This window comes from Aspergillus pseudodeflectus (assembly GCF_044049435.1).
Source record: "Aspergillus pseudodeflectus strain CBS 756.74 chromosome Unknown BJX68scaffold_9, whole genome shotgun sequence".
NCBI lineage: Eukaryota > Fungi > Ascomycota > Eurotiomycetes > Eurotiales > Aspergillaceae > Aspergillus > Aspergillus pseudodeflectus.
In genome coordinates, this window is record NW_027263785.1 from 129,808 (window position 1) to 147,780 (window position 17,973).

The 17,973-nt window shown below is 50.7% G+C and overlaps 7 protein-coding genes across 7 annotated transcripts; 4 read left to right on the forward strand and 3 right to left on the reverse strand.

Moving 5' to 3' along the window:
- Nucleotides 1-584: 584 nt before the first annotated feature.
- Nucleotides 585-1,089, forward strand: BJX68DRAFT_216370 (uncharacterized protein). The gene has a single exon (XM_071037822.1). The coding sequence runs from the start codon at nt 741-743 to the stop codon at nt 1,008-1,010; it is 270 nt and encodes an 89-aa protein (XP_070901977.1). The 5' UTR covers nt 585-740; the 3' UTR covers nt 1,011-1,089.
- Nucleotides 858-3,228, forward strand: BJX68DRAFT_230801 (putative extracellular lipase). The gene is made up of 2 exons (XM_071039257.1): nt 858-2,626; nt 2,679-3,228. Exons 1-2 carry the CDS (start codon nt 1,169-1,171, stop codon nt 2,913-2,915), a joined length of 1,695 nt encoding a protein of 564 aa, XP_070901978.1. The 5' UTR covers nt 858-1,168; the 3' UTR covers nt 2,916-3,228.
- On the reverse strand, nt 2,939-4,014 carry BJX68DRAFT_263929 (uncharacterized protein; the record flags this gene model as incomplete). The annotated part of the gene is made up of 3 exons (XM_071044805.1): nt 2,939-3,102; nt 3,411-3,767; nt 3,825-4,014. 3 exons carry the CDS (start codon nt 4,012-4,014, stop codon nt 2,939-2,941), a joined length of 711 nt encoding a protein of 236 aa, XP_070901979.1.
- Nucleotides 4,015-4,386: 372 nt separating this feature from the next.
- BJX68DRAFT_263930 (uncharacterized protein) lies at nt 4,387-5,612 on the forward strand (the record flags this gene model as incomplete). The annotated part of the gene is made up of 3 exons (XM_071044806.1): nt 4,387-4,647; nt 4,709-4,881; nt 5,006-5,612. The coding sequence occupies 3 exons, from the start codon at nt 4,387-4,389 to the stop codon at nt 5,610-5,612; spliced, it is 1,041 nt and encodes a 346-aa protein (XP_070901980.1).
- A 1,797-nt stretch (nt 5,613-7,409) lies between these two features.
- On the forward strand, nt 7,410-11,522 carry BJX68DRAFT_263931 (Six-hairpin glycosidase-like protein; the record flags this gene model as incomplete). Its single annotated transcript, XM_071044807.1, has 9 exons — nt 7,410-7,661; nt 7,721-7,820; nt 7,867-8,504; nt 8,560-9,108; nt 9,587-9,878; nt 9,926-10,398; nt 10,459-10,945; nt 11,011-11,132; nt 11,208-11,522. 9 exons carry the CDS (start codon nt 7,410-7,412, stop codon nt 11,520-11,522), a joined length of 3,228 nt encoding a protein of 1,075 aa, XP_070901981.1.
- A 1,914-nt stretch (nt 11,523-13,436) lies between these two features.
- Nucleotides 13,437-14,717, reverse strand: BJX68DRAFT_230808 (uncharacterized protein). The gene is made up of 2 exons (XM_071039258.1): nt 14,352-14,717; nt 13,437-14,291 (listed from the first exon to the last, which is right to left on the reverse strand). Exons 1-2 carry the CDS (start codon nt 14,530-14,532, stop codon nt 13,672-13,674), a joined length of 801 nt encoding a protein of 266 aa, XP_070901982.1. The 5' UTR covers nt 14,533-14,717; the 3' UTR covers nt 13,437-13,671.
- A 284-nt stretch (nt 14,718-15,001) lies between these two features.
- On the reverse strand, nt 15,002-17,134 carry BJX68DRAFT_216430 (cytochrome P450). Its single transcript, XM_071037826.1, has 6 exons — nt 16,550-17,134; nt 16,466-16,496; nt 16,269-16,409; nt 16,083-16,212; nt 15,382-16,027; nt 15,002-15,291 (listed from the first exon to the last, which is right to left on the reverse strand). Exons 1-6 carry the CDS (start codon nt 16,864-16,866, stop codon nt 15,132-15,134), a joined length of 1,425 nt encoding a protein of 474 aa, XP_070901983.1. The 5' UTR covers nt 16,867-17,134; the 3' UTR covers nt 15,002-15,131.
- Between the last annotated feature and the right edge of the window lie 839 nt (nt 17,135-17,973).

The window sequence follows — 17,973 nt, forward strand, 5'->3', positions numbered from 1 at the left end:
CTTGATCACTCAAGTCGTTGCTCCATAGCTGACGGTGGAATACTCACGTTGAGCGGCATGAGGTGACAGGCTTCGACACGTGGAATCTGGTCGACAGTCGTGATATGTACACCCTACCAAAAGAGGATACCAGACCGGCACGACAGGAATACGGGACTCAGGAAGGTGGATGATATCCATATCTTGAAGAGAATCCCTTTGAGAGGTCGTCGTCGACCGCTTCTCGAGGATTTGGCGGATAATGCGTGGAAAGGTTCAGTGCATCCAAGGCACCCTCCACCGACATTCTGCACACTTTCCCCAGTCTCTGGAAATGTGAGTCGATTGGACACAATAGATTAATTGGCACATCACATGAGGTCATTCTCCCGCCGGAAGAAAAAAAAGTGGGCAACTGAGTCAGTCAAAGCCACCACGATACGAACCGGCTTCTGGCTGAGCCAAGATGTTTTATTGCCTAGCTCCGGTTTACACCAATTAACTTCAACTGCCGATGCAGACTATTGGGCGACCGTCAATCCCGAGTCGATCCTGTCCATTTTTGCCAATCGCTTGAGCGATACGAATCCACCTCAGCAAAAGTTCACCCCACCATCCCCAGCTTTGGACCACTGTGCGACTGCGGGGTGAAGCAGGCGTCTGCAACAGCCAACAAAAGTCATTTTTCTTCCAGCCATCTTCGCATATTTTATGGTTATGGTCGGCTGACAACTCCCCAGATCGCCCAAACGGCCTGAAGAATGCTGCTGGCCTCGGTTCATGTGTATATCCCCCCGAAAGGGTTTCGTCCGCCCCAGATGCTGGACGGAGCTTATTCCCAATGTGGTTCAGCTCCACGTGGGGCGTCCTCCAGAGGCTTCTCTGCGGCAGGGGTTTGTTTCTTGATTCCCGGACTTGAATATGCTCAGCTGTCCAAATCTTTCACGCTACACCTATCCTGGCGTGCGGCTTCCAACCCGCTCATATACTACGATTGTTTGATTGCGTCAGCCGAGCATATGGTATGGTAAAAGCTCCAAGTGCTGTTGGAAATCACAAGCAAGCCGGAGGAGGACGGATATGAAAGTTTCCATGTCAAACTAGATGCGATGTGGGTACACATATATAGGGCCAGCTTCCTCCCTAAGTCGTTGATCGTGTGTTCACCCAGCAGGCCTCGTTTGCAAAGATGAAGTTCCCCATCGCTCTTCTCCCTCTTCTTTGGACGTCTTCTGTCGTGGCAGCTCCAGCTCATGTCAAAAGAGCGGCGCCCACTGCAACGATTGCCTCCCCTGCGGCCACCATAGTCGGGAAAACGAGCCTTGGGGTGGATGTTTTCAATGCCATTCCGTTCGCCAAACCACCGACGGGCTCTTTGCGTCTCAAGCCTCCGCAGCCCTTGACGGACCCATTGGGAACCGTCGATGCTACAGCTTTTCCTAAAGCCTGTCCGCAGTTTTTCTTCTCTACCAACGATGATGACTGGCCTATCTCCATTCTCGGAGACCTGACCAACCACCCACTCTTTCAAACAATCACCAATGCGGGCGAGGACTGCCTGACCTTGGATATCCGCCGGCCTGCTGGCACGACTGCAGACGATAAGCTACCGGTGCTTGTTTGGATCTTTGGCGGAGCATTTGAGCTTGGCGGTACCGCCATGTATGAAGCTACCCCGTTGGTGACGAGCTCTGTATCACTTGATATGCCCATTATTCATGTTGCAATGAACTATCGCGTCGGCGGCTTCGGGTTTCTTCCCGGGAAGGAGATTCTAGCTGATGGCGCTGGCAACCTTGGCCTACTCGATCAACGCCTTGCCCTCGAGTGGGTGGCTGATAATATAGCTGCATTTGGAGGGGACCCAGAGAAAGTGACCATCTGGGGCGAATCGGCTGGTGCAATCTCTGTATTCGACCAAATGATTCTCTATGATGGAGACAATACCTACAAGGGCAAGAAACTTTTCAGGGGCGCGATTATGAACTCTGGTGGCATTGTACCAGCAGACCCTGTTGACAGCGCCAAAGGTCAGGCGGTCTACGATGCAGTTGTTTCTGAAGCTGGATGCTCATCCGCACCCGATACTCTTGAGTGTCGAAGGGATTTGGATTACGATTCCTTCTTGAATGCGGCAAACTCCGTACCCGGCGTCCTGAGCTACCACTCTGTGGCTCTCTCATATCTGCCTCGTCCGGACGGTACCGCGCTTACTGATAGCCCAGATATCCTAGCCAAGACAGGGAGATATGCGCGTGTGCCGTTCATCAGTGGTAATATGGAGGATGAAGGAACAATCTTTGCACTTTTCCAGGCGAACATCACCACCAAGCAGGGGGTTGCCGATTATCTTTCAGAATACTTCTTCCATGGGGCTACTCTCGACCAGATGGAAGAGCTGGTAGCAACATACCCCGACATTACTACGCATGGATCTCCGTTCCGCACTGGTCTTCTTAACAACTGGTACCCACAATTCAAGCGCATTGCCGCGATACTCGGAGATCTTACATTCACACTCACACGTCGCGTACTGCTCCAGACTGTTGAGGACCTCACACCAGAGGTTCCTAGCTGGTCTTATCTTGCGTCATGGAACTATCTCACTCCAATACTGGGGAGTTTCCATGGCGGGGATATTCTGCAGGTTGTAGTTCCTTTTCTCCAAAATACTTCCTATTCGCTAACCACAAGCCCAGGTATTCTACGGAATTCTGCCCAACTATGCATCACGGTCAATCCACACGTACTACTTCAGCTTCGTGTACGATCTTGACCCCAACTCGCGGCGAGGGAGCTTCATGGAATGGCCGCAGTGGGGAGAAGATCATCAGATGATGCAGTTCTTCAACAACCGCGGTGCCCTGCTCAAGGACGACTTTCGGACGGAGTCGTATAATTTTATCACCGCCAATGTTGAATCGTTCTATATCTAATCCTACTTATGAGTGGCGGGTATTTATGAGTGATGACTAGCATTAATAATAATGAGTGTGTTGACTAAGGTGAAAGTCAGGTAGAGTTCTGTCAAATCCAGATGAAAGGTGTTGTATCCAGCTTCTTGAAGCCACACAGGGAACCAGTCTTTGCTGAAGCCTTGCAAGACAAACTTGGGGTATCCACCTATGGGAAACTATTAGCTTAGTCCTTAATAACGCGAAAGGAGCCCACCAAAAGGTGGGGATACATCAGTCACATTAGTGTTATGTGCCTGCCGACCACTCCACATGTTCACGCGCGAAGGGCAGGTACGAATTTATAGTGGCTGCTAGCCAGTCTTATGTTGGTTGGATCATAACCCCGTCTTCAATTAAACTGCAAATGTAGATGTAATGAAATAGTCCTTTTAAAGATATACATGCTCACCAATCCGCGCATCATCATCGAATGTCAGTTCAGGCAACGATGGGACCAGTACTAATCTTGCATACGGATCAATACTGTCATCGCGTATCGGATACTCGTCCCCTCGTCTTCGTCGTCCTCCACATGATGGGTTTGCGAAGAGCCCGCTGGTCCGGCGGCAGACGCCGGACCAGCGGGCTCTTCTACATGATTACCCTCACCGGATCCGCCCTCTTCATCATTCACTACCGGGGGCAACAGTGACCATCCTTCTTCGGAAGCCCATTCTTCCACCATTTCTTCATGAGTGCGTCGTGGCGTGGGGGAATCGGCGGGGCCCCGGTCGGACGGGGAGGTCAATGTAGGGATGAGGATTGGTAATAACTTGGGTATGAGCCGGTGTTCCATGTCAAACTCAGGTTCGTACTGTTCGATGATTGGTCCTAGAACACATTAGTATCAGTGTGAAAATGAGAATTTGCAGATAGAAATTCACGTACCTCCAGGAGCGTGCGATATTTCTAAAACAATATTATCGCAATTGTATGGCGGGCAGCGTCTGGCTTGCTCGAGCCAGCTTAGAAGACAGTTTTCGTGGTAGTAGTACTGGCGGGCTTGAAAGCGCGCCACGCGGGTGGTTTCCTCGCCGAAGGACTCCAGACAGAGCGAACAAGTAACCAAATCCGACATGGTGGCTATTGTACTGTGGAGGAAGAAGGACTGATCTTGATAGTGTAGACGAAGCAGGCTGCAAGACTCGACTTGGTGGTGTGGACGAAGCAGGACTTGTGTGTTGTGTTATGGAGAAAGGGAAACGAAGAAGAGGAAGTTGCAACACATAGCTGTCAGGAATAACACAGGGCAACCTGGGAACTGACTTTCACTGGACCTTCCACGATGAAAACATACTATATGGTCAGAGACTGGTGGTGGCTCTAAAGAAAAGGTTCGCTGCCCATTTTCTATCTACTTTCATCCGTGCTGATCCCAAACCCGTGTTGCAGTCGTGATACTCCTCCATCAATCGAGGAGGTCGCTCTCTTTATGGATGTCTTGGCCGAAATGGGGAAACCCCGAATCAAGAATAAGGACATTCCAAGTCTTACTACTATCGGAGGGTACAAGGACCACGTATTCCAGTTCTTAACTCAGAACTACCGCAACGTGTTCTCTCCTTCTGCCGCTGATCTTGCCTATCTGGAGGATACACTTCGTGACCTCATTCATGGTGGAAAGCTCCTCAGAGGCCTGTGGTTCAAGCAAGACCGTGCTGGCTTCAGTGTCGTTCACGGTATTGTGCCAGCCCGGTTCCATCGTGCCTTGGTGGATGGAACGATCTCTTGGGACAAAAACCTTGATCTTCGCCTTGGGAATGATTTTATAGTGTGCGCTGGGGTGCCGCTATGGAGAAATTTGTCGATCAGATGGATTCACGGGCAACGAGTATATGTCCTGGCGTGATGTGCATATCCAGTTCGCCAACAAACCCAGGTCTGGACAACCGAGCGTCCAGGACCTGGTTTGCCAGATTGATCTCCGGTTTTGCAAGGACGAGAAGTATGTCTCCTTCTTCCTCTCCTTCTTCCTCTCCTTCTTCCTCTCCTTCTTCCTCTCCTTCTTCCTCTCCTTTTCCCCATCTTTTCCTGTTCGAAACCCTGTGCTGATAAACCGGCTCTTTCAGGAATACTGCGACCGAAGAGCCTTGGACAGTCACCCTAGAGCCGCTTCCCGATAATGCCCTCAACATCGCCTGTCTGATCAAGATGATACTCATCTGGGCGTTGAGAAAAGGCTTGGTGTACGGAACAACTATAGAACAGGTTCTCCAGCACACCTCACAACAGCCTGGTGGAAAAGTCCTTTACAAATACCCAGATCGCCCAATTTTCTCCACCTTCGAGTCCCCTCGTGCTCTTACCCCAACTGACGATCTGCCTTTGTCAGTTGTTGGACACCTAGGCCGCGTCAAGGAAATGGCGAGCAGAGCTGGCGTGAAAACAAGGTTTACTGCTCATGGTATACGAAGAGGAGCTGCACGGGATGCAGCACCCTTGGACAAGCCTATGGACGAGGTAGACGGTTACCAAGCTGAATCGACTGTTGATAAGCTTCTGAATCAAGAGCCTGATGCTTTTGTCTCATGCTTCTCCCGTATCAACGCCGTTCAATCGTCGGGCAGCCCCTTTATCATCCCGGAGGCAATTCGTGGTAACAGCCGAGACGAGCCACAGCAATTTCTCCTGGTGTGTCAGTTCGATCCAAGAAAAGTCAACAAAAGAACCGAATAACGGGCCACGAAGCAGGCTCCAGGTGAGACACCAGTTTTACCTCCTTTTCCTTCTGTCTTTCCTTTACCTTTCCACTGAAATCCTATACTCCTGTCGGCCTATTGGGCCCTGGTCAGTCCCAGGGCCCAACCCGATGCCGGTCCTTACTCTGACTGTATAGCTATTTTTTCTTGTTATATGAAGCTGCTATCGACTCATGTATACCCAAATTGTTTGTTGTCATCCAGGGTTGGATGAGCGAGTGTTGCTATATGAAACTGCTATGGATGCATATATACCCAAATTGTTCTTCTCTGGACCTAAACTGAGAGATAAATTTTAAAGTATCCTTAAGAAAGTTCCCTTCTACAGTAGCGCTTCAACTTCGAATGTAGACTCCGGCTTGGCACACTCTGGCTTAACTTGGAAAGTCGCCGCTCTCTTCTATTCCGCTGTCTCAAGAAAATGATCTAATACTCTGGACTCTATGCTACAGCCTCCAACTTCTCTTGCAGAAGTCCACGATCTTTGGAAGAATTCTTTGACAACCCTAATCCTGTGAAGGCACCGTCATAAATTATGTTCGCCAGTCGGCAAGGCGGCGCGTTACCTACTGCTTCCTCTTCTCGCGCTCAATATTCTCCATCAATACACTTGCCACGGGCGGACTCTGGCTGCTCGTGAGCGTCGCGCTAACAACAGACATCGGGGCATTCACCTCTCAAGTCTTCCCTTATCTATACTATCCTATTCTGCTTTTCCGATTTCCTTTCGAATGGTCTTTCTGTATCCTTGTTACTTCGTCCTTTGGCTGCTCTCTCTTGACACAGGCTAGAAGCTCCCAAGCCGGGCGCTGCGCTTTGCAAGCGGGCGGCTTGACGCTGGACCAGAACCAGAAGTGTTGCTGGCGCCACAAGCCGGGTACCACACGCAGTGGCATAGTAGGCAGTTCAGTTGGGCTAGAGCAAGGAGACAGTACCAGTCCAGGAGCAGGCCTGTATCTAGGTCAGGGCTCGATATTTTTGAAAGGGCGTTCTTTGCACACTTCGGGTTCAGGCTCGGAAGTGTTGAATTCAGGCATGCTCTATGGTAGTTTTTTTATGTTCAGCGAGGACATGGCAATAACAATAGAACCTTCGACATCTGACCACCATGGCCAGCATAAGCCTATTATGATCTGGGTGTGGTTGACGAGATTGTGCATTCTGGGGAAATACCGCACACCTCTCAAGGTCTCAACGGGCTTCTTGTTTCTAGAGTAGAACTTGTTGCTACGCAGGTTCCTAGAACCTGCTTTCATGGTCACCTTGACGAATTATGTACTTCATACCTAGAGTCACTTGATCCCCCCTCCCGCAGGTGATTTCTTGGCTTCCTCGACCTCATCCAAGCTCCAGCTTTGTCCCATCTTTCAACCCCCTATAATCATAACGATCATAATCTACAAACAAGAGTCATTGTGATAGTATTACAAGTGACCTTGAAGTCTGCGATATGGCACTGCTTTCATTCTTCGCTCCGTTTCTCGTTCTTGGATTGTTGAGTTTATGGGTAACACACGGACCCCGCCCCCTCCATCCGTCCAACCTCGATAGCTGGCTATCAAACGAAACGACTATTGCTCGAACTGCCATTCTGAATGTGATTGGGGAACATGGGGCTTGGGCTCAAGGAGCTACGCCCGGGGTTTTGGTTGCAAGCCCCAGCCGATCGGAGCCGGACTGTACGTTCATCCTCCCGCCATACTCATCGCCGATAGGACCCTGATCTTCATCTGGGAAAGACTTCTTTACATGGACCCGGGACTCGGGAATCGTCATGAAAGCTCTCGTGGAATTGCTCAGAGAAGGAGATACCGATCTTTTACCGATGATCGAGGCCTACATTTCTTCCCAGGCTCGGATACAAGGGACCGAGAACCCGAGCGGGGGATTGGCGGACGGTAGTGGACTAGGTGAACCAAAGTTTATGGCTGATGAGACGCCGTTTGCAGGGTCCTGGGGTCGCCCGCAGCGGGACGGACCTGCTTTGCGGGCGACTGCGATGATCGATTTTGGATGGTGGCTATTGGTACGTCTGCCTAGCTAAGTACGCTTATCCATGCGCGTTCGTTGGCTAAAATTCGGTAGAGTCAAGGGCACCATGAGGTGGCGAATGCCATGGTGTGGCCAATTGTACGCAATGATTTGTCCTACGTAACTCAGTACTGGAACCACTCTGGAGGCTTTGGTAAGATTATTCCCCATGTGCAGGAGTATCAAGCTAACTTGAATAGACATCTGGGAGGAAATTCAAGGCCGCTCATTCTTCGCCCTTGCCGTGTCCCATCGTGCCCTCGTTGAAGGAAGCATCTTTGCGGGAAGCCTGGGACGTTCATGCTACGAATGCGTTTCCCAGGCGGCGGAAATTCGTTGTTTGATGCAGTCTTTCTGGACGGGCAGATTTATTCGCAGCAACCTGGATAGCAGTCGAAGCGGCAAGGATGCGGCCACTCTGCTAGCGGTTACGCACACGTTTAATCCTCTTGCTGAGTGTGACGACGTCACCTTCCAGCCGTGTTCTGCCCGTGCATTGGCAAATCATCGCAGAATAATGGACACCTTCCGAGATGTATACGACATCAATGCGGACCGTGGTCAGGACGAAGCTGTCGCCGTAGGGCGATATCCTGAGGACGTCTATTTCGGAGGAAACCCTTGGTTCCTTTGCACTCTAGCGGCGGCAGAGCAACTCTACGATGCCTTATATCAATGGGATCGTCTTGACTCGATAGAGGTAAATAGCGTGTCGCTTCCCTTCTTTCAAGCTCTACATTCGTCTACCGTTCCTGGTACTTACTCATCCTCGTCGGAAACCTACCACCAACTGGTTGACGCGGTTCGAACGTATGCAGATGGGTTTTTGCGCATCGTGGTAAGTTCAACTCAGAGGAGACATGCCCGAGACTTGAATTGGCTAATCGATGCAGCAAAATTATGCCTGGAACAATGGCTCTCTATCAGAGCAATTTTCGCGATACAACGGATCACATCTCTCGGCAAATGACCTGGCCTGGTCTTACGCAACTCTTCTTAGCGTAAGCCGTCGTCGAAGCGCAATAGCTCCGCCCCCGTGGGGTAATTCGGGTAGTCCGAGCGTCCCTTTGACGTGCTCGGCTACTGCAGTACCGGGAACATACAGCAGCGTGACAATCACCTCATGGCCAGCCATAGGTGGACTGCCGACATCGGCTCCCGAGCCATGCCAGCCCCCCGCATCAGTTTCCGTGACGTTCGAAGTCACTGCGGGAACAGCTTGGGGCGAGGATATCCGAGTACTCGGATCAACCGAGGCCCTTGGCAATTGGAACCCCGCGAGGGGGCTACCTCTCCACGCCGACCGCTACACAGCAGAACAGCCCTTGTGGTATGGCACGATCAGGCTGACGGCAGGACATAGGTTCGAGTACAAATACATTCGCGTGAGAGATGGGCAGGTCTCGTGGGAACGAGGTGCAAATCGGCAGGTGGAAGTCCCAGTAAGTTGCGAGACTCGGTCGATATATAGGAGGGATATTTGGCAATGAGGTGATAATCCTGTCATATTAAGAGGCTCAGATATTGACAACGGGAATAGCCAAGAAGAAGCAAATATGACAATGAAGATCTTTACTAACTTGGAGTCATGCTTGTTCCACAGACAAAGGAATCTCCTTTTACGAGTTGTGCTAGCGGTGAGAGCCTTCAGACTCGGAGAGTCGTCCGCTAGCCTCATGAGTGTTGATGATTTCACATCTTCGCTTAGAAAAGATCAACATTCTGAACGGCTATGGACGAGTCATCGAGCCTTGTCGGCTAAAGACTACTCAGCATTCCTAGGTGGATCTTGACCGATCGCGTCATCGGCTCTATTGAGTCGCCATTGCCGATCTTTTGTTGCCCGACCCTGATGTCAAGCTCTTATCCGACAAAGTATAAAGACCGAACACGCTGCGTCGAGAGTGACGTATAACTTAGCTTCACTCGACAACAACGATGAGGTTAAGCAGCATTGCCGCCCTCGCGGCCTTCTCTGCGGTTTCGGAGGCTGTTCGCAAACCGAATTTCGTCTTCTTATTAACTGACGACCAGGACTTGACGATGAACTCGGTCGAGTATATGCCTCATGTCCGTACCCGTATTCGAGAAAAGGGAATTGATTTCACAAACCACTTTGTCACAACGGCACTTTGCTGCCCTTCGCGCGTAACTTTATGGACTGGTCGACAGGCACATAATACTAACGTGACTGACGTCTCCCCACCTTTTGGTGAGCTCCTTTCGCGTCATTTAGGACTAAACTAACAGTTCCCACAGGTGGATATCCCAAGTTTGTCTCGCAAGGCTTCAACGAAGACTGGTTCTCCGTGTGGCTTCAAGAAGCTGGATACAACACCTTTTACGTTGGGAAACTGTTCAATTCACACAGTGTTGAGACATACAACGACCCTTTCGTCAAAGGCTTCAACGGATCAGACTTCCTTCTTGACCCGTTCACATATTCTTACTGGAACTCTACTTATCAGCGAAACCACGAGCCGCCGAAGAGCTATGCAGGCCACTACACCACGGACGTGACGGAGGAAAAGGCTCTCGGGTTCTTAGACGACGCGCTCGAAGACGCAAGCCGGCCATTTTTCCTCACAGTCGCGCCGATCGCACCGCATTTTGACCAACAGCCTAACCGTCCTGCTGGGACACCTCCGCAGGCTCCGGTCCCTGCGCCACGACATGCCCACCTATTCCCTGATGCTCGCGTACCGCGCGTTCCCTCGTTTAACCCAGTTCATGTAAGAAAACCCAGCCCACGAGGAGAGAAACAAATTAAACAATCGAGCTAACGAACACAGCAATCTGGCGCCTCCTGGATCAAAGAACTAGCTCTTCAGAACCAAAGCGTTGTCGACTACGAAGATTTCTTCTACCGCCAGCGCCTCCGCTCCCTGCAAGGCGTCGACGAGCTGGTCGACAAACTCATATCCCGCCTCGAAGAGAGCGGCCAGATTGACAACACCTATGTGATCTACAGCTCCGACAATGGCTTCCATATTGGGCACCATCGTCTCCCGCCGGGAAAGACTACTTCCTACGAAGAGGATATCCGTGTCCCATTCTTCGTGCGCGGACCGGGGATCCGACCAAATCAGACGGAGAACCGTGTGACGACGCATGTTGATTTTGCCCCTACAATCTTTGAGCTTCTAGGCCTCCCACTACGCGATGATTTTGACGGCACGCCGATGCGCATTGCGAAGAATAGCTCCGCGGTTGCACATGAACATGTTACCGTTGAATACTGGGGAACCGCTGTGCTAGAGGGTAACTATGCAAAACTATGTACGTTCCTAAACTAACGCCAACTCCCACTCCAGAGAGACTAAAGGACGCTAATTGGTATACAGCACCGTCACACACCCACCGCATGCCTAACACAACCTACAAATCAGCCCGCATCGTCAGCGAACAGTACAACCTGTTCTACGCAGTCTGGTGCAACAACGACCACGAACTCTACGACCTAAAGGTGTATATTCTTTTCTTCATTCCTTTCCACCCCCTTAGCCCTTCTCAACCAACCAAGAACTAACAAACTATCCAGACCGATCCCTACGAAATAAACAATATCTACACCTCCGCTCCACAAACCCTCCTAAATCGCCTCGACGCCCTCCTCCTCGTACTGAAATCCTGCGCCGGAGCCACATGTATCAAGCCATGGGTCGAACTCCACCCCGACGGCTCGGTGGAGAGCCTCAGCGACGCGCTGAGTCCGAAGTATGATTCGTTCTACGAGAGCTTGCCCAAGGTGAGCTATTCGGTTTGCGAAGATGGGTATATTGTCGCGGCGGAGGGACCGCAGTGGGGAGACTTTGAGGTGGATGGGTTTAGTTCGGATGCGAGGAAGTTGTTTTAGAGTTCGAATAAATTTATGGGCTGGATATCGGGCTGAATATGTGTATATATGAGCGTGAGAGGCGACACTTAAAGGAAAGAGGGCAGCGGGTTATGATGAACTCAAGAGATATCTAGCAATAGATTGCAGTGTATTTAGCTGTGAGATCAATATACTCGCCCGAATCATGTGCGAATGATACAAAGAATAATTATGATATCAAGTTTGAATTGATGGCAAACATAGATAATACCTTTGTCTTTTTGCATGGATATAACAACGAGACAAGAGGAGCAAGGCCATAGCTCCAGCTGGAAGTGGTGTGCATACTGATCAGGTAGGGCAATTCCACGCTGATACAGAATACAGGAACTATAGCCAGTCCCTCCCGAAAGGCTCATCAAAGCGATCCCTTCCTCAAAAGCAAAATCTCACAGCAGTCCCCAGATTGTATCATAAAAGTAACGGGCAGCAGGACGCTAGATGGAACATGTCTGGCCGTCACACTTTCCACAGGCTTCATAGACTCCGAAACCATCAAGTCCAGCAGCCCGCTTTCACCAATCCGATAGGCTCCCGCTCTAGCTGACAAGACAGGACCCCGGGTGGGTCAAGTCTAGCAACCCGGTGTCCCAGCCCAGGAAGCACTGCACAAGGAAGCACCGCGGACACTAGTCCAGATCTGACAGGAGGAAGTACGGCATGTGTCGCGTGGAGTTCAGTCAACGCATCGTGGACCAAGTGTAGTGGTTTGGATGTGTTTTTGAAGTTAGGCTAGCGGTGGTTTGGAGACAACCAAAAAGACCGGCCATTCGAAATAGCAAGGGTGATGAGCAATCGTTTGCCTGCTCATGGTGGCCCTGGGTGCCGGGCGGGCACATGTGATAAATTTCGATGATATAATCTCGAAAGGACCGTCCAGAATACGCAGGTCTGGATCCCTATGTGTGAGGCCGAGTGTGTCGTCGAAGACAATGCCACTATTATGGTATCAAAAGCGTGTTCGTAAGGAAAGGCATGAGATCGCACATCGGTACATCAGATAATATGGGATGAGGTCAGCGGTGTTAATCCAGTCAAAGGCTCTGCAGCAAGGCACCCTCAAACTGCTTAGATTGGCAGAAGAGGAATGGCTGTGATAAAACTCCTTGCAGGGCTGGACATGGACAGCACGTCTGGCCGGCCAGATAGTTGCCTTCAGACCGCGGTTGGAACTGGTTGTGATATTAGTTCAGGTAGGTCGGTTTCCTGTCGCTAGTTGTGTAAATGACGATGCTCCCGTTGAACTATCTGGCACTTGAGAAGGCTTCTCGAACCGTCAATGGGCGCCTGTGGTGTTCCGGAATGCAACGCTCGTACTGATCAAGAGGATTGGTCCTGGTCTTGAAGGTTCATTCAGAAGAGCTTAGAAGATGGGGTCGTTTGGGAATGGACTCGAAGACGTACGTAAGAGTATCCTTGCAGATACCGAAGGTCACAAAGAAGAACGAGGCTTGACCTTTTGAGAACGGCTTTTCGACTAGAATCTTGTGTGACAGAATGTTGTTGTTTCTTATCAAGAAGCCCGATGAAATTGTCGTGACCCAAGAACAGAACGTTGACAATAAGAGCAAAGGTTGGCTTTGAATATAAGAGGCCAAATGTCGGAGAAGGAGAAAGGCGGTACAGGTCTCGAGATTTAGGAGCGAGATAAAAGTGGCTGGATGAAAGAGATGAGAAGGGTCGATGCAACAGCAGGACGTGTGTTTAAATCCTGGAGGGGCGTTGTGCATGGGCCACTAATCAACATGAATGGGAGACGCAGGAAAATTCTGCTTTTTGGAAAAGGTAGAGAAATGATCCAAGCGAGGAAGAAGAGGTCTGTGTTTTTCTGGCAGCGCTCATTTACATGCCTACGAAACTACAATCAGGTCGAACTCGACTTCCTTGAGGCACCTGGAATGAACATTGCTTTCCATCGGTATTGAGTTCAAAAGGCCGCCCAAAGTCCTCTCGGCTCTCTTCAATATAGAGTATCCCTTCTCACGACGACCCGTCGGCCAACCTGCATACCACTCGGTACCCGATACACAAACTCTTTCCCGGACGACGCAGGATACTACAAGACTAAGACCCCCCTGATGGCAGAATTCTCAACGAGATTTGCATAGCATTTTCTGTGCCCGGCAAGCTAACCATCAAAAGGCCCATCCGTCGACAGCTCAAAATACTGCTCGGTCTCCCCTCGCAAATCCTCAAGTCCTCGAACAACATACTCCTCCCCTCGAACAACCACCTTATTCCCCGGAGCCATGCCACCATCATTCAGCAAACCTTCCACATCACTCTGTGCCGGCAGCTCATCGGCCTCTGGCCCAATGGAATATTTGACCTGGAACCCAACCCCGCGCACGAAGTCCTCCCTTTTAGCACTAACCTCCCCACCACTCCGAATAGCCGTCTTTGCTTCGCCGACGGGTCGTGCCAGAGTCTGCCGCTGTCGAAGAACAATATATGTGCCCCAAATAGCGCCGATGAAAGTGCGAACAACCTCCTTCTCCTCGCCCTCGTCCATCTGCACGTCCCCACCCGCTTCGAGAACAAAAGACACCCCGTCCGCAGCGCCTGCCCGTCGGAAAAGGAGCCCCCTCCATACCTCCTCGTAATCCCGCACCGGAGAGCCCGGAATATCATGTCGCGGCATAACGCCGACTTCCAGGTCATCCCCATTGGGTAGAGCCGAGAAAGACCCGCAATCGGCAACACCGAAGGAGTTTCTTGAGTCTAGTTCGTGTGTGAAGAGGACTTCAGCTGTTTTTGCGTCAGATTCAACTCGACATTATAAAGAAGAGGAATGGGGGGATTACGTACTCGAGTCTTTATCCTGCAGTCTCTCCCCCGCGATCGCCCAGTCAATCGTGCCAGTGGCTCGGTCAACACGAAGGTCGACGTACCAGCTGTCCACGGAGAGGACTAGAGTGTCTGTGTTCTCGAATGCAGGCTCGGGAGGCCATCGAAGGGATATTCTTGTTGAGAGTCGGCTTTTGGTCATTTTGAGGGCGTCGGCGTGATGATTGACTCGATGAGGTCGGGAAGACGAAACTCAAGTGCGGAGATCCGGGTAGTTGAGTTAACCCCACCTCGTTGTTGGAGTTACAATCTGCTATTATTACTACGTTCTGTCAATGCTATCTTATCTACGACTCCAATACTGTACCAGCCTGGGCAAATCCACAGGTTACATCTATATGAACCATCTTCGGGAAAACAGGGGAAGGGTCGGAAACCCGCCATCGACATCGCACGCCTTGGGATTTTTCGTAAGTCACTAGATACGTACCAGAAATCTAAGTGCATAGACCCCAAACCACAAACAAGTCGCGAATATTAAATCATACTGCACTCATGGGTATTGGTTGAAAACAGGACATATCATCTTTCGAGATATGCCTCTGCCATAGCGCTCAGCTCCAGAAAGCAAGACCATCTACGAGAATTTTTTCTAGGCTGGCGGTGCTTACAACAATTTAAGCTAATTTGCATTGTACCATCTTTCATAGTTCATACTAAATCGGAAAAGGCACATCTGGCCTGCAACTTATTTCACCTCACGCGATCCAGCAACGGCTGCAATACAACGAAGAGTTACATCTACCTTTCACTAAACACCAGCCGGCAAGTCTGCCCCTTTGGCCTCGAGGAAATAATCTGATCATCAATATCCATGCACCCGTTCATATCCGGCGCAACGGTCGTGCGAAAGCGACTATAAACCTCCTTCAATAGAACCTTCATCTCTACCATCGCTAGACTAGACGCAGAATCAGTCAGCATCTAACCCAAGCAGAACCAAAGGAAAAGGAATAGCTCCCAGAGACAGAAAAGGGAGATAACAACTTACTTCCTACCGGTACACCCTCTACCACCGGTAGAGAACGCAAAGAACAACCTGTTCCGCTCCGCTGCGCCTTTCTCCTCCATCCAGCGATCTGGGTTAAATTTATCGGGCTCGGGGAAGACACCGGTATCGAGTCTGTGGACAGTATACGGCTGGCAACTGACGATCGTCTTCTCAGGCAGGAAATACCCCTCGATACTCTTTCCACCGGCCGGCACATAGCGAGGAAAACTCATTGGAATCGGAGGCGCGCAACGGAGGGCTTCCTTAACTACAGCATCAAGGTAGGGGAGGCGGTCGAGCTGAAGACCCTCGGAGTCATCATCTGAAGACGCAGCACGGAGTTCCTCGTGCAACCTCTCTTGGAACACGTAGTTGAGAGGTTGCGAAAGCTCCCACATTAGGAAACAGAGCCCGTCCCCGGTTGTATCGATGCCCGCGGCCATGTGGTCTTTGGTCTCTGCGGCGATCTGCGCGTGGTTGAGCGGGGAGTCTTTGCGTGCGAGTTTGCCGACGAGACTGTGTGGTGTCGGGGATTGTTGCGCGGCCATCCTGAGGACGTACTCGTTTGTGAGTGGCGAGCGACGGGGGATCAGGCTTTGCGGGAAGTAAGGGACTAGACCTGGAAGGTAGTAGTGGAGGAGGTTTTCTGTGTCGGATGGTTAGTAGAGGGAATGATAGAGGGATGCGAAACGAGCACTAACTCTGTAGGCTCTGGTGGTAGGTTAGCTCTTCCATGATTTCAAAGTCCTTGTCGGAGTCGAGCGAGCGTAGACCACCGGGGCTGAACATGAAGTTTGTTACGCCGTCGAGGGCGAAGCAGTGGAGCCAAACCTGGGAAGATAGTTAGCATCACCTAACATCTAGGGATTGAGATAGAGCAAGCGTACGTAGACGTCAACACTCTTCGTTGAAGCTAGACATCGAGACACGAAGGCCTTCGCCCGGTCCTTGATCGCCGCAACGTGCTCCTCGCGCAGAATATTCGTCATGGCGTACCGTTCCGCGAGCTCTCGCTTGCGTTGGCTATGCTGCATAATATCAGAGAGACCATACAAATGAGCAGCGGAGGTTGGAAGGGGCTCACATCATATTTCTCAAGAGTCGAGAACATAGTCCTAGTACCGTTAGTTCATCTCGAATCGCCAGGTGGGGAACCAGTTCGCCATACTTGATCCCAAACTGACGAAACAGGTCGTACAGCTCTGTCTTGTCATATCCACTCCCGCCAGAAGCATAGATCTCTTTAATGGCACCCAAACCTGCAAACGACGCCTCATTTGGTGCGATGCGAACGGCACTTCCATACTTCAGATGGAGCCCGTGGATATAGAGCCGTCTGTTTGAGGTGAATTCATGGTATTTGAGAGCCAAGCTTGTAAACTTGGTATACCATGGTCCCGGGAGTTTCGCAATGGGCGCACGAAGTGGCTGGACGAAGAATATGATGATAATAAAAGCGCTTGCTAGCCAGAGGGTCAACATCATGAGACGTGATGACGGAGTCTTTTACTGCTGCGATGGAGTTGTGGAAGCCGCCGAGATATAATCATCGATACTCCGCGCGAGCGACGATAAGGAATTTGGAGTCTGACAGCCCAAACGATCCCAGAAGGGAAGTCGGAGGAGAAGAGAAGTTGGAGTAACATCAGCGGCCAATCCTTTGCGTTCGATTCGAGATGCGTGCGGGGAAGTTGATAAGGTTATCGTCACACGCCTCACATGCTGGAACTTAGGTAATCGGCTTCTTGTCTGATTGATAACGCGAAGTATGGACCGTTGAGGCTCTTGAAGGATCTGATTCGGAGTTGGATCGGTCGAGGTCGTTCGTCGGCGATCTTGATGGGTTGTCGTGCTCGGCTTGGCGCGATGCTCTTCCTCAACTGGCATGTTCAGGCCGTTTGACTACAACCACTACAACCGTGTTGTAGTCAATGATAATTGCAGAAAGAAAGTCCCTCTCATTCATGAGTGAGATTAATACGCCCACTTTGGAGCGATGAGTTGTGTGTCCCGCAAACTGTATGGCCGAAGCCAATACTTGGGGTTCTATACCACTTTGTTCTCAGATAGTGGAAGCAACTGAATTTCTTTCAGCGAAGTCGATTGAAGAAAATACCAGAGATCTCAGGTACTGGAGCATCATCAAAAGCGTCGTCGGGTTGTCTGATGGCATCGGTCCGCTCTGTAAAAGATGGCGAGACCCCAGACATTTTCTAGCCCGATGGCCTGGGTAAGGCGGAGATAGTATGACGACCCCTGCCTGAACAGACACAGCAAACCGATAGCCCTGGATGATGGATCCGTTTAGGATTGAACACGAGGATGTTCGAACAGAACTACCACGCCAATAGTCAGGCTATGCGCGATTATAGGAGATCCTCGACTAGCGCGTCTGAACAGGTGCCTGCTGCTTCAAAAACTCCCATACAGACCAATCAATAGGCGCAACTGATCCAGCTATCCCCACATTGATTTCGTACCTACGATTTTCTTCTGTAAATTAAAAACCAGAATCGTGGCGAGGTAGCGGATTCCGGATTGGATCCGGGGTGGTGTGTTTGGATCAGACCATACGGGATTGGAGCTGACCGA

Excerpts from the sequence above, each read along its gene's own strand:
- BJX68DRAFT_230801 (XM_071039257.1), top strand. The coding sequence starts at position 1,169 with ATGAAGTTCCCCATCGCTCTTCTCCCTCTTCTTTGGACGTCTTCTGTC. Across the intron at positions 2,627-2,678 it reads ATGGCGGGGATATTCTGCAG|GTATTCTACGGAATTCTGCC; the intron begins GTTGTAGTTCCT and ends CCACAAGCCCAG.
- BJX68DRAFT_216370 (XM_071037822.1), top strand. The coding sequence starts at position 741 with ATGCTGCTGGCCTCGGTTCATGTGTATATCCCCCCGAAAGGGTTTCGT.
- BJX68DRAFT_216430 (XM_071037826.1), bottom strand. The coding sequence starts at position 16,866 with ATGATGTTGACCCTCTGGCTAGCAAGCGCTTTTATTATCATCATATTC. Across the intron at positions 16,410-16,465 it reads CGACTCTTGAGAAATATGAT|CATAGCCAACGCAAGCGAGA; the intron begins GTGAGCCCCTTC and ends GATATTATGCAG. Across the intron at positions 16,028-16,082 it reads CTACCACCAGAGCCTACAGA|AAAACCTCCTCCACTACTAC; the intron begins GTTAGTGCTCGT and ends CATCCGACACAG.
- BJX68DRAFT_230808 (XM_071039258.1), bottom strand. The coding sequence starts at position 14,532 with ATGACCAAAAGCCGACTCTCAACAAGAATATCCCTTCGATGGCCTCCC. Across the intron at positions 14,292-14,351 it reads ACTGCAGGATAAAGACTCGA|CTGAAGTCCTCTTCACACAC; the intron begins GTACGTAATCCC and ends ACGCAAAAACAG.